Source organism: Symphalangus syndactylus, chromosome 4 (assembly GCF_028878055.3).
Source record: "Symphalangus syndactylus isolate Jambi chromosome 4, NHGRI_mSymSyn1-v2.1_pri, whole genome shotgun sequence".
Taxonomy (NCBI): Eukaryota; Metazoa; Chordata; class Mammalia; order Primates; family Hylobatidae; genus Symphalangus; species Symphalangus syndactylus.
Window position 1 is genome coordinate 126,603,183 of NC_072426.2, and position 14,564 is coordinate 126,617,746.

General features: G+C 41.5%; 1 protein-coding gene across 5 annotated transcripts in view; it reads left to right on the forward strand.

The window, feature by feature from the left end:
• The window catches only part of TRIM2 (tripartite motif containing 2), a 132,447-nt gene that overhangs the window by 84,141 nt on the left and 33,742 nt on the right, over positions 1-14,564 (forward strand). For 2 of the 5 annotated variants that reach the window (XM_055276167.2, XM_055276168.2), the window contains exons 4-6: positions 5,951-6,102; positions 7,280-7,460; positions 8,285-9,008. In XM_055276167.2, coding sequence (XP_055132142.1) covers positions 5,951-6,102; positions 7,280-7,460; positions 8,285-9,008 — 1,057 coding nt within the window. Of the gene's footprint in view, positions 1-3,782; positions 3,876-5,950; positions 6,103-7,279; positions 7,461-8,284; positions 9,009-14,564 lie in introns of all 5 variants that reach the window. The other 3 variants (XM_055276165.2, XM_055276171.2, XM_055276173.2) reach the window with 3 other exon arrangements.

Consider the following 14,564-nt stretch of genomic DNA (forward strand, 5'->3'; position numbering starts at 1 on the left):
TTTTCCTTTTTCTCTCTCTCTTTTTTTAGGAGATGGTCTTGCTCTGTTTCCCAGGCTGGAGTACAGTGGCATGATCATAGCTTACTACCGCCTCATAATCTTGGGTTCAATTGATATTCCTGCCTCAGTCTCCTCAGTAGCCAGGACTACAGGCACACGCCACTATGCTCAGCTAATTTTGGATTTTTTTTAATAGACAGGGTCTCTCACTATGTTTTTCAAGCTGGTCTTGACCTCCTGGACTCAGGCAATCCTGCTGCCTCTGTCTCCCAAAGTACTGGGATTACAGGCATGAGCCACCACATCTGGCCCATCCTGTCACTTTCAACCTATTTGAGTCTCTGGATCTAAAATTAGTCTCTTATAGAGAGCATATAGTTGGATTATGTTTTCAATCCAATCTGCCAGTATCAGCCCTTTGACTGGGGAGTTTAATCTATTTAAATTAATTAACTTAATTACTGAAAAGAAAGGCTTTCTTTCCTTTTGCCATTTACTATTCTTTTTCTGTATGGCATATCTTTTTGTTATTCTATTCCTCCATTACTGCCTTCTTTTGTTTAATAGACATTTTCTAGTGTACTATTTTGATTCCCTTCTCATTTCTTTTACTATACATATTTTTATTTTTCGTTATTGTTTGCCCTGAGGGTTATAATTAACATTTTAGCTTATAACGATTTAATTCAAATTAATACCAACATAATTTCAATAGTATGTAAAATCTTTGCTTCTTTTAGCTTATATTTATATGTTGTATGCTCATCTACATAAGTTTGTAATTATAGATTATGCTGTTTTATGCAGTTTTATTTTATGTCATGTAGGAGTTAGAGACCAAAAATACATTAATACTGATCTTTATATTTATCTATGTAGTTACTTTTACTTGTTTTCCTTATTTTTTCATGTGGACCCAAGTTATTTTGAAGTGTATCAAATTAGGTCAGCTTACAGGAATCCCTTTGGCATGACTTGTAGGGAAGGTATACTAGCAACAGATACTCAGTTTTTGTATTTCTGGTAATGTGTTAATTTTTCCTTCATGTTGGAAGGATAGTTTTGCCAAATAAAAAATTATTAGTTGTCAGGTTTATTTTTTTTCAGCAGTTTGAATATGTTACCCCATTGATTTCTGGTCTCTGTAGTTTCTGATGAGCTATCTGCTATTAAAAAATCTGCAGCCGGGCGTGGTGGCTCACACCTGTAATCCCAATACTTTGGGAGGCTGAGGCAGGTGGGTCACCTGAGGTCAGGAGTTTGAGACCAGCCTGGCCAACGATGGTGAAACCTCGTCTCTACTAAAAATACAAAAATTAGCCAGGGATGGTGGTGCGCACCTGTAATCCCAGCTACGCAGGAGGCTGAGACAGGAGAATTGCTTGAACTTGGGAGCCGGAGGTTGCAGTGAGCCGAGATTGAGCCACCGCACTCCAGCCTGGGTGACAGAGTGAGACTCATCTCAGAAAAAAGAAAAAAAAATCTGCTTATGGAATATTTCTTGTACAAGATAAGTCACCTCTCTCTTGCTGCTTTCAAGATTCTCTCTTTGTTTTTGTCTTTTTATGGTTTGGTTATACTGTTTCTTGGTTTGGATCTCTTTGAGTTTCCTGTTTGGAGTTTATTAAGTTTTTTGGATTTGTAGATTTGTGTCTTTTATCAGCCATTACTTTTGCAAATATTGTTTCTTTCCCTTTCTCTCTTCCTCTCCTCTGGGACTCTCATTAGGTATATTTGGTACACTTGATGGTGTCCCACGGGCCTCTTAGATTTTGTTACTTTTTCTTCCTTTTTTTTTTTTTCTGCCTCACAGACTGTATAATCTCAATAGCCCTATCTTCAAGTTAACCTTCTTCTTCCTGCTTGAATTTTCTGTGGAACTTTTCTAGTGAATTTTTCATTGCAGTTATATTTTTTAAACCTACAATATTTCTATTTGGCTTTTAAAAAAATAATTTCTATTTCTCTATTAATATTCTCCGTTTAGTGAGACATTGTTCTCATAGTTGTTTATATATGGTTTCCATTAGCTCTGTGAGCATACGTAAAGGAGTTAAAGTCAAGTAAGTCCAATCTGGGCTTCTTTAGGGAGAGTGCCTATTAATTTCTTTTATTCCTCTTTGTGAGCTTTGCCCTTTTTTGTGTGCTTCACTTTTTTCCAATGGAAACTGAACATTTAAAGTACTATATTGTGGCAACTCTGGAAATCAGAGTATCCCCTCTCCCTAGGGTTTTTTGTTGATGATTATTATAGTTTTTTGCTGTTGTGGTTTGGTGACTTTTCTAAACTAATTATTTTATATTTTTTCATTCCCCACTTTTATTATCCAATGGAACTGATTTTGTAAAGTTTGTATTTTTTGTCATATGTGGCTAATGTAGTCTGTTCCAGTAGATTAGCTACCAACCAGTGACATGACATAGATTTTCTTATGCAGCTCTTTTCAGTAACATCACTTCCCTGCAATCATTTAAAAATATGAATTAAAAAGAAGGATAATAGTAGTAATGGATTCTGATCTTTTTTCCTACATGAAGAACTCTGGTCTTGAGGATTTTTACATTTTCAGTGACTCTGTATTATTTTGCATCCTTTTCTCTCTTCCAATGAGTGTTCTTTGTCATCTCGCTTCTTACACTGCTGGGGAACTTCAACTCAGACCACAAAATGCAACAAATATGGTATAGTATTTGCAACTTCTAAATGCAGTGTGCACACTGATTCCCAAGTAAAATTTGCCTTTGGACTAGACCCGTTCTAAACATGAGGCCATGCTCCCTTCTTCCAGTGAAGATGTGGGAACTCAATCCCAGGCTAGATTGGTCTGGGAAGAGTGCCGTTGGATTGACTAAGCACTGTTAATGTGGCATATTCTCTCAGTCCACACACTTATATTCGCCCCAACACCCTAAATAACCTGAGGGAAGAAGTCTTTTCACATTCTATTTTTGGGCTGTCCTCTGGTACATATGACTGGCAGTGACAACCTGCTTTAAAGAGACCTCCTGAGCACTGACCATGAAGATGAAATATTAGTTATATATAATCTAGAAATAAAATGTCTGGTAAAAGTAAACCACCTCTGGCTGAAGCTCAGCCTTCATAGGAACTATGTTTCGCAAAACCCAGGGGATGAAATTTTTCCAAAGGAAATCTCAGAATTTAGTAGGGAATGCTCATTTATCCTGCCTTCTGCCAGCCCTTTGAAAAACAGGGAACCTCTTGGATTAAGAATTTTTTTCTAATAACAAGTAAAATATTTATGATATGGGGCTTATATATTGTTATCAAGCATTTGCTGACTCTGCATATAGTTTTAGATCATTCTATTTCCTGAACACATGAAGGCAAGCAATATGATAAAATACACAAATGCAAACCAAAGTATAGTCTTCCCTCACTGGGGAAATCCCTTGGAAGTACCCCTTAGCTCATATTGCCCCTCAGCAAATAATTATTGAACAGCTTCTGTAAGCTGTGCTTTCTGCTGGATTGTATCAGACTTGTACCAAAATAAGGTGCAAATGACCAGTATTATAGTCTTTCTGTGGGATATTTGAATTTTCATTTGAGTTTGTTTATTAAAACATATTTTAATGAGAAGCGTGAATACAAATAGGCTCTTGCTCTGATACCCAGGCTGGAGTGCAGTGGCACAATCATGGCTCACTGCAACCTCCAACTCCCAAGCTCAAACAATCCTCCCACCTCAGCCTCCCAAGTAGCTGGGACTACAGGCATGTGCCACCATGTCCAGTTAATTTTTAAAATTTTTTTGTAGAGACAGAGCTTTGCTGTGGTGCCCCGGCTGGTCTCAAACCCCTGGCCTCAAGTGATCCTCCCACCTTGGCCTTCCAAAGTGCTGGGATTACAGGCGTGAGCCACTGCACCCAGCTGAGAAATGTTTTTGAGCAGAGAATGCATGAAAGAAACTTCCAATTGATGTTTCAAGCCTGTTCCTAAAAGGCCTGCAGAGGAGCAAAGTACATGAAATTACATCTTTATATGACAAAAAAAAAAGTGTCTTTCTAAACCTCTTACTTACTATGTACCTACTTGAAACTATGATAAATATGAAATTTAAAATTATCTTGGACATGGTTTGAATGACTTTTATCTGAATTTGGTTCACCAGAAAAGATTTTTTCCAAAACTCATGTAGTATGAGCAAGCTGAGTGCTTTATTCCTAGGAGAATCTTCTCCAGAAAGCACTATGTAACATAGTGAGTCTTAATGAGGAAGGAGGTGTCCCTTGGTTGGTCTTACACATGCCACCCGAATCATGGCTAAGAGCCTCCTCTCATTTGTTAATTCAGTAGTGTTATTGAATACCTACTAAATGTATGATATTAGCTAGGCTCTGGGTGGAAGAGTTCCTGGGCTTAGGAATTTAAAATCTTTTATTTCATGAATTGGATATAAATAAAATTGATTTGGTGACTGCCTCCACTTTGTGAAAATCCATCAAGCTACATTGAGATTTATGCCCTTTTCTGTACTGTGTTATATGTCAAGAAAAAGTTCCTCCTAAAAGTGCTTTGGGAATTGAAAACTGGAAGACATTATTTCCAGCTGAGAAAACAGGGTAATACCTCTATAAGGAAGCTAACTTTCTGGCTTTATATTACATTGTTACTGACAGTTCGTCATTGTCAGGGTAAGATTTTTTTATTTTCAGATAAGCAGATGATGTCATCGTCATCATCATCATCATCATCCTCACAGCAGCTACTACATATTAAGAACTTATTACGTACCTAAGCCAGGTGCCATCTAACTTATTATGTACCAAAGCCAGATGCCATACTAACCTACTTATTCTTCATAGTAGCCCTGTGAAGTAGGTTACTGTTACTGTCTCCATTTGACAGAGGCAGAAGTTGAGACACAGTGAGGCTGAAAATTTGTCCAAGGTCATTCAGCTAAATAAGTGGTGAAGCCAAGAGACAAACTGCTCAGTCCAGACTTCTTATTTGGATAAGTCTCTTAGCCAAACAGTAGCAGTTCTCAAAGTGTGGTCCAGGAACCCTTGTGGGTCCTAAGACGTTTTCAAGCAGTCTTCAAGGTCAATACTATATTCATAATCATATGAAGACATTATTTGCTTTTTTCACTCTCATTCTCTCAAGAGTGTACAGTGGAATTTTCCACAGGCTATGTGATGTATGCTATCACAATGAACTCAATGCAGAAGTGGATACAAGTCTCCAGCCATCTTCTGTTAAGCCAGACGCTGCAGATATTTACAAAAAATGGAAAACAATACCGTTCTTCCCACAAATGTTTTTGTTTTTCACAATATATTTATTTTCATAAATTACATTATTCACATTAACATTTAATGGGCTTATTACTGCTTTTAATAAATTAAATACTTTAAAATTTTTATCAGTTCTAATTTTTAAAAATTTGATTAAATACTAATTTTAAAATTTTTTGTAGAGACAGAGTCTCGCTATATTTCCCAGGCTGGTCTTAAACTCCTGGCCTCAAGTAATCCTCCAGCCTTGGCCTCCCAAAGTGCTGGGATCATAGGCATAAGCCACCGCACCCAGCCTAGTTTCAATTTTTAATGTAAGAAATATCTATAAATATAACCCACATACACAAAAGCTCTTTTGGAGTCCTCAATAATTTTTAAAGATTATAACGGGGTCCTGATATAAAAATGTTTGAGCACCACAGCCCTATACTGTTCTGCCTTAGGGCAGTGGATACCCAAAAGCTGGTTTTATGGTTATAGAAGCAGCTTAGAAGTCAGCTCCATTTCTGAGACCTGTCACATAAAAATGTATCCTTCCTTTTCTCCTGTGAAGCTGGACTTAATAATGTTGACATTCTGGGGTGGCTCTCATTTAATTATGAGAGACTGCAAGGCAAGTGCTTAGTGTAGAGTAAGCCCTCAACCCGTGACCCAGAACCAGGAACTTTTCTTGTGTCATCCACAGGTGATGGAATTTTACTGCCAGTCCTGTGAGACTGCCATGTGTCGGGAGTGCACGGAGGGGGAGCACGCGGAGCACCCCACAGTTCCACTCAAGGATGTGGTGGAACAGCACAAGGCCTCGCTCCAGGTCCAGCTGGATGCTGTCAACAAAAGGTGGGGGACCCTTCCCCAAACCCCCAACTGGCTGCCTGTACTTGAGGCCTGGCCTCATGGCCTCTTGTCTAGGTACAACAGTAGGTTCATATTTCCCTCGAGATATCAAGCTTTGTGGGTAAATAAGTTCTTTTATCATGGACTTGTTGTCATAAACTAATGAGTGAGGAAGGCTGTCTTCTGCCTGTTAGTAGAACTCCAACCTCCTTATGTTATGAGTCGCATTTTTGTTTTAGTACCTAAGTATGATTACATGAATTAAAGTACACTCAAAGAAACTGCTCTCAGGAGAGTTCTGAAATTCATCCCTGAAACCAGGCTCTCTGAGGAGCCTTCCTTATCTGCTGTTCCTGACACACATACAGGCCATTTTGTTGGCTGTGATTGGCTCCTTTCTGTCTGAGCTCTGCAAAATGGTCTTGAGCAGTGATTGCTAATTTTCCTTGTTTTCTTGCTTCCAAGTTCCTTCTTTGGCACAGAAATGAAGGAACAGAGTAGCTGAGTGGTACATGAGAAAGACCAAAGAGAGGAAATGAGAAGCCAGCAGAAAAGCAGACAAAATAAATCTCTCCACTGATAGCTGTAGTGAGAAAAGTGTAGTTGTTCTGTAGTAATTCAAAGAACTTGGAAACTTTTGAGAAGCTCTCAAGAAACTGAGTTTGGATAAGTGTTTTATGTGGCGAGGGGAAAAGATACAGCTGTCTAGAATAGTGGTTCTCAGCCATTCGGCAATGCCTGGAAACATTTTTGGTGTCACAACTGTGTGTTGTGGCAGGGGACTGGGGAGAAGGAGGCAGGGCAGGGAGAGCTATTGGCATCTGGTAGAGGACAGGATGCTGTTAAACATCCTACAATGCACCAGATGGCCCCTGCAATAAAGAATTAACCTGGCCAGAATGGCTTTTAAGAGAGCTTCAAGTCTTTATACACTTAATTAATTATTAAAATTGGACAATTGACAGTAGATTGAAATTGACAATTTTGATTGTCTCTGAAGAGATGAAGTCTCTCCTCTCTAAGGCAGTAATTATGTCATATCTTATTCTGTTCTCTGGTTATTGTTTTTTAAAGATGATGAAAGGCATAGAATTTTTTTAAACAAAATGTAGTGTTTAGATAGATTTTGGAATATTTCTGGGTTGAGGTTAAATAACAACCTTTAACAACTGTCCACCAGGCTCCCAGAAATAGATTCTGCTCTTCAGTTCATCTCGGAAATCATTCATCAGTTAACCAACCAAAAGGCCAGCATCGTGGATGACATTCATTCCACCTTTGATGAGCTCCAGAAGACTTTAAATGTGCGCAAGAGTGTGCTGCTTATGGAATTGGAGGTCAACTATGGCCTCAAACACAAAGTAAGACCAGAATCATTACAGATGTCCTAGAAGAGACATGATATCCAAGGGCACTAGCTTATTGTTTCCTAACAGCAACAAGGGGTCCTTAAGTGTCATCATTGTATAGTGAACTATAATTTTCACTGAATGTAATGTCCAGCTATTTTTTTCCCAATTTTCAGCAAAATTCGGTGACTGTGACTTTAAGTACTAGTTTATAATTTGACAAGAGGCAAGGTTGAATGTAATGAATGCTTTTAGGATTTAGAGTTAAACTGGATTGTTTTCATTCCTCAATTATAACTTGAAATAGTCTCTTAATTGCACTCTCACCCACACCAACCTGTTAGTCAGCTTCAAAATGAACCCTGACTGCAGCCTTTGTTTAACTCCGCATGTCTGTTCACAAAACAGGGATGAAAAACGTCTGATGTTCAGGTGTGGAGAGTTTTCATTTGTTTACTTCCTGTTCCTTTAGGTGGTGATGGACATGGGGACATGGGGAAAGATACTGAATAATGAATATTTCAGATGTCAAGCATAGCAATTACTTTGCTATGCTCTTGGTAGTGACCTTTCTGTTTTCCCCTCTCCAAAACACATGAGCCAAGAAATACATGTGTGGAAGAGAGGGTGAGGCGGAAAGGAAACCTCGAGAAGGTACTGGGAATGCAGTTTAGGACTTTGCGGTAGCACTGGATTCCCTGGGTTGACAAACACCGCTTGCTCAGAGCCACCTGCGTGGGCAGGTGTAGCGTCTCCTCCTCTCCGGGGGAGGGCACTGCCCCGGGCTAGGCCCCGCCCTGTGGGACGAGCTCACCATTCCTGCGGTTTTCCCGCAGGTCCTCCAGTCGCAGCTGGATACTCTGCTCCAGGGGCAGGAGAGCATTAAGAGCTGCAGCAACTTCACAGCGCAGGCCCTCAACCATGGCACGGAGACCGAGGTCCTGCTGGTGAAGAAGCAGATGAGTGAGAAGCTGAACGAGCTGGCCGACCAGGACTTCCCCTTGCACCCGCGGGAGAACGACCAGCTGGATTTCATCGTGGAAACCGAGGGGCTGAAGAAGTCCATCCACAACCTCGGGACGATCTTAACCACCAACGCCGTTGCCTCAGAGACGGTGGCCACGGGCGAGGGGCTGCGGCAGACCATCATCGGGCAGCCCATGTCCGTCACCATCACCACCAAGGACAAAGACGGTGAGCTGTGCAAAACCGGCAACGCCTACCTCACCGCCGAACTGAGCACCCCCGACGGGAGCGTGGCAGACGGGGAGATCCTAGACAACAAGAACGGCACCTATGAATTTTTGTACACTGTCCAGAAGGAAGGGGACTTTACCCTGTCTCTGAGACTCTATGACCAGCACATCCGAGGCAGCCCATTTAAGCTGAAAGTGATCCGATCCGCTGATGTGTCTCCCACCACCGAAGGCGTGAAGAGGCGTGTTAAGTCCCCGGGGAGCGGCCACGTCAAGCAGAAAGCTGTGAAAAGACCCGCAAGCATGTACAGCACTGGAAAACGAAAAGAGAATCCCATCGAAGACGATTTGATCTTTCGAGTGGGTAAGGAGAGGGCTTCTGTGCCCGACGCCTGAGCTGGCACTGGTTAAGGGGTAACTGGGCACGTGTCATTGCAAATAGCAACACTGCAGCCCAGAACTCTACCTGCAGGTGTTGGGAGATGTACTGCTATAAAATTTGATATATTTTGTTAGTCGAGCTTATGCAGTCTCCTCCAGAGATGACATTTCCTTCTCCTCCGCCTCTAGTCTCCTCCCTACTCCCTCCTTTCTCTTCTTCCTCTTCCTTAAGACACAAGTGCTGCACATTCATTGTAGGAAATTACAACCTGAAAATAAGCAAAAAGAGAAATAGAAAAATTATAGCACCCGTAATCTGAAAATCTTAAAGGAAAAATTGGCAATCCTCCCCCCAACCCCCACCACCAACGCCCCTCTTCCCTGGGAGGGTCTTCTTGTGCCAGAGCTGAGGCTGTACGGTTGGCAGAGCGTGTGGTGCCTGCATGTCACTGCTTCTGCATTGCAGGAGGGAGGGGATGTGTGCATTGCAAGTTGCAACCACCTCCAGCTGTGTATAGCTGGAGAGCAGCCCCAAGGAGAGGAGGAGGGGTGGAAACTTGGAGAAAGAATGGGGTTGGGGCGGGGTTGGGGTGGAAGCAAGAAGGTGCCAGATGAGCCAAGAGAGTTAGGAATGCAAATAGCCCTTCCCTCGTCTGATTTATGGTCTCTCTCTTTTTAAACTTTCGGTATTCTCAGTAGAAAGCAACGAAATGTAAACAGCAAAGGGCTTGATAATTCTTAAAGGGAGAAAAGTCTGCATTTTAGTTAGCTTCAAAAAGTAGCTGCAGCAGACTTCTCTTCCTCCCTCTTTCATCTAACAATGCAGTACCTCTGAAAGGGTGCTGCACTGTATATTAGCTGGCACATGTAGAAAAACAATTCTATGGTTCAAATACATTGGGGAAACCTTAGGCTAAATGAAGGAAGTGGACTTTTTTAAATTGCAGTACTTCTTAAAACCTTTGGAATCTGCTGATGTGCATTGTAGGTCTCTGAGGCAGGAGAGGGATAGATAACAGGCAGCACATTCCAAACTTCCAACCATAGAACTTTTTCCATGGAACATCTTGGGAAATGAAGGCTCTGTGGAACATTCTTGGGCAGAGCTGCTCAATGTTAATGCTTCAGGCTGAATCTTCGCAACGATTGTGATATGATATGTAACTTGTCTGTTCAGAGCATGGAAGCCCTCATACATTCACAGCAGATGTGTGAAATGGGTGCAGGGGTTGTTGATTCTCCACCAGAGCAGAGTGGACGAGCTTGGGTGGATGCAGGACTGGGAGGCGCCCAGGTCTGCCACTCCGGTTCAGCCGCTTACTTGAGCCTTGGGCAAATCTTTCAGCTTGCCTGTACTTCAACTTCTATGTCCATGAAATGAAAATGCAAAAATATCTGCTTATCGGAACTATTGTAAATTCCAAGCTGAATGCCTGACATGTAGGAGGAGCTAAATTAATGAGAGCTATTGTTTTTGCATGTATAATTATTAAGGCTTTTAGATTATCCCTACTACCTTTTCTTTTCAAAAAACTTGCTGGCTCCCCACTGAGCTCTTGCATTACAAACAAATTCATTTTCCCATTTAAACCTCCACCCCCCACACCTCTCACAAAGTGACCCCAGTCTACTCCCCTAGGCCATGTGCAGTGAAAGACTCAGAACTGGAACTGGGCAGATCTGGGTTGGAATCTTGATTCTTCTCACCAGCTGGGCAACTGGCTTACTTACCCTTTTTGAACAGTGTTTTCTCCTCTGTAAAACAAAGGGAATGAAATATTACCTAAATCTTAAGGTTGCTGTTGGGGGTGAAATGAGAGAATTCTTGTAATTTGCCTGGCATGTGCCTGAGTACAGCAAGAGCTCAATTAATGGTAGCTAAGATTTTACTCTTGTTATTCATCATCATCATCGTCATCATCATCTCTGATACCCACTTGAGGAAAGAGACATGTCTTTCAGGGGTTTCCTGTACTCAAACTATATTGGTTTTGAGCCTCCAGCTCCCACCCCAGGGACAAGGGGTATATCTTCTCCCCTCCTACCTGTTGAGAAATGCAGCCATAGTGATGTATTGGCACTGCTGGAAAGGTGTTTAAATGTGTAAACATTTGTAAAGAACTTAGAACAGTGCCTGGCATGCAGCACAATGTCTGAGTTTATCAGTGAAGTAAAGATGCTGTCTTAGTTTGCTAAGGCTGCTGTAACAAAATTCCACAGTCTGAGTGACTTAAATGACAGACATTTATTTTCTCATGGTTCTGAAAAACTGGAACTGTTTTAGAGTTAGAAGTCCAAAATCCAGGTGCTGGGAGGGTGGGTTTCCTCTGAGGCCTCTGTCCTTGCAGCTGGCCACCTTCTTGCCTCTTTGTCCTCACATAGTCATCCCTCTGTGGCTCAGCCCCTACTGTCTCTTCCTCTTCTTATAAGAACACCAGTCATACTGAATTAGGGCCCTGCTTTAACAGCCTCATTTTAATTTAATCACCCCTTCAAAGACCTAATCTCCAAATGTATATATATTCATGGTGTACAACATGATGTTTTGATATATGTATACCTTATTGAATGGCTAAATCAGGCTAACATATGCATTACCTCACATATTTATCATTTTTTATAGTGAGAACACTTACAATCCACTCTTTCAGCAACTTTCAAGTGTATATAATATATATTTTTTTCTTGTTATTGAAACAGGGCCTTCTCTGTTGGCCAGGCTGGAGTACAGTAGCGTGATCATGGCTCATTGTAGCCTCTACCTCCTGGGCTCAGGTGATCCTCCCACCTCAGCCTCCCAAGTAGCAGGGACCACAGTTGCATGTCACCAAGCCCAGCTAATTTTTGTTTTTGTTCATTTTAGGGGTTGGGTCTCGCCATGTTGCCCAGGCTGGTCTCAAACTCCTGGGCTCAAACAGTTTGCCCATCTCAGCCTCCCAAAGTGCTGGGATTACCGGCGTAAGCCACCATGTCTAGCCATAATATATTAACTACAGTCACCATGATTTACAATAGTCTCTTGAACTTATGCCTCTTATTTAACTAAATTTTTCTGTCTTTTGATCAACATCTCTCCAGCCCTTTTACCCCCACCCTCCCCAGCCTCTGGTATCCATCATTTTACTGTCTGTTGCTATGAATTCAACATTTTTAGATTCCTCATATAAGTGAGATCATGTATTATTTGTCTTTCTGTGCCTGGCATAATGCCCTCCAGGTTCACCCATATTGTCACAAATGACAGGATTTCCTTTCTTTTTGAGGCTGAATAGTATTCCATTGTGTGTGTGTGTATATATATATACACACACACACCACATTTTCTTTATCTATTCATTTGTTGATGGACACTTAGGTTGATTCCATATCTTGGCTATTGTGAACAGTGCTGCCGTGAAACATGAGGATGCAGATCTCTTTGACATCCTGACTTCATTTTCTTTGGCTATGTTAGATACAGTGAGTTCTAGATTTCTTTTCAAAGAATCAGTATGTCAGTATGTTCAGTTCTTTGTCCTCCATTTTAAAGTTTAACTTCCTTGTAGTTTCAGTAAACAACTTTTTCCATCAGTTTTAATCGGTAATTCACATCTGTTCCCCTGGTCACCTGCTCTGTCCTGACTCATCCCAATCACTTGCTTTGACCCAGGTCACCCCTGGTCACCTGCTCTGACCTAAGTCACCACTAGTTACCTGTTCCTAACGGTCCTTCCTGCCAAACTACTAATCCCACCACTCTGGCTCATACCCCTACTCTTTAAAATAGCCAATCAGAATTAGCTTAGACTGTGTGGTCCAACCCTAGTCAATAGGGGAATGACACAGCAGTGGGAGCTACCTGCGTCAGGAATAAGAATCCCTTCCCCTCCCTTGTCCAGGTGTGCTGTCACCATTACTCCATTTGCAAGTCGCACCCTTCTATAGAAGTAAAAATTGCCTTGCTGAGAAAATTAAATTTATGTTTGAGTGCTATTTCTTTGCAACACTGAAAATTTGTTTCTAACAGATATATACCCAGTACTGGGATTGCTGGTTCATATGATAGTTGTATTTTTAATTTTTTGAACAACTTCCATACTGTTTTCCATAATGGCTGTACTAAGTTACATTCCCACCAACCTGTGCCAGGGTTCACTGTCTCCACATCTCTGCCAACACTTGATATCTTTTGTCTTTTTTTTTGAGACAGAGTCTCGCTCTGTTTCTCCAGGCTGGAGTACAATGGCGAGATCATGGCCATTGGCAATATCAAACAGCACTGGCCTAAGAACTTGGCTTTTCAACGTCCATACCTTTGACTACAAATCAGTAGAGTTTATGTTATCATTAAAAGAGTTCAACTTTTGGCTGGATGCAGTGGCTCACACCTGTAATCCTAGCACTTTGGGAGGCTGTGGCGGGCGGACCACCTGAGGTCAGCAGTTTGAGACGAGCTTGGCCAACATGGTGAAGCCCTGTCTCTACTAAAAAAATATATATATATATATAAAAATCAGCCAGGCATGGTGGCACGCACCTGTAATCCCAGCTACCTGGGAGGCTGAGGCAGGAGAATCACTGGAACCCAGGAGGTGGAGATTGCAGTGAGCCAAGATCTTGCCACTGTACTCCAGCCTGGGTGACAGAGTAAGACTCCGTCTCAAAAAAAAAAAAAAGAGTTCAACTTTCTTCTACAATTATGCCTTTGTGCTGCTAGGTATGTGATAACCGAACATTTATGAATTGAATAATATTTTGTGCATGTGTTGAAGCCTGCCACATGTAATCCAGAAATCATTCAAAGCCAATCACATACGCATGTGAGATAGCAATGGTGATTCTGCTTTTCAGCCAGTAACATACATACTAAGCTTTTTGTAGCACTAATTTTATGCTTAAAGATACATCATTTCATAAAACATGTATTGGTGTTTATACAACAACCCTAAATACATGTATTAATTTTATAGATTCATGACATTCATCATTTTCTGGGCAATACCTTTATATTTTTTGGGGTAATTTCAACTCGGATTTTCATCTTTGCCCATTAATTATCCAGCCCTCTAGTTGGATGTGACTGCTGTTTGAGTACCTTCTATGCTAGGTTGTCCTTATAAAAGACGATGAGATACTTACTCTGATCTAGAGGAGGCCACAGTTTAGAAGGGGACAGACATGTAAAAGATGGAGTGCCTTCGGTATAAATCAAGGCACAGAAGTCAGGATGGTGTGGGGAGGAGGCTGGCATGTGGAAGGAAGTTAAGGAAGGTTCCTAGAGATGACTTTTTTTTTCTTTCTTTTTTTTTTTGTTTGAGACAGTGTCTTGCTGTGTTGCCCAGGCTGAAGTGCAGTGGCACAATCTTAGCTCACTTCAGTCTCCACCTCCTGGGTTCAAGTGATTCTCTTGCCTCAGCCTCCCAAGTAGTTGGGGCTACAGGCATGCACCACCACGCCTGGCTAATTTTTGTATTTTCAGTAGAGATGGGGTTTCACCATGTTGGCCAGGCTCGTCTTGAACTTCTGGCCTCAAGTGATCTGCCCGCCTTGGCCTCCTAAA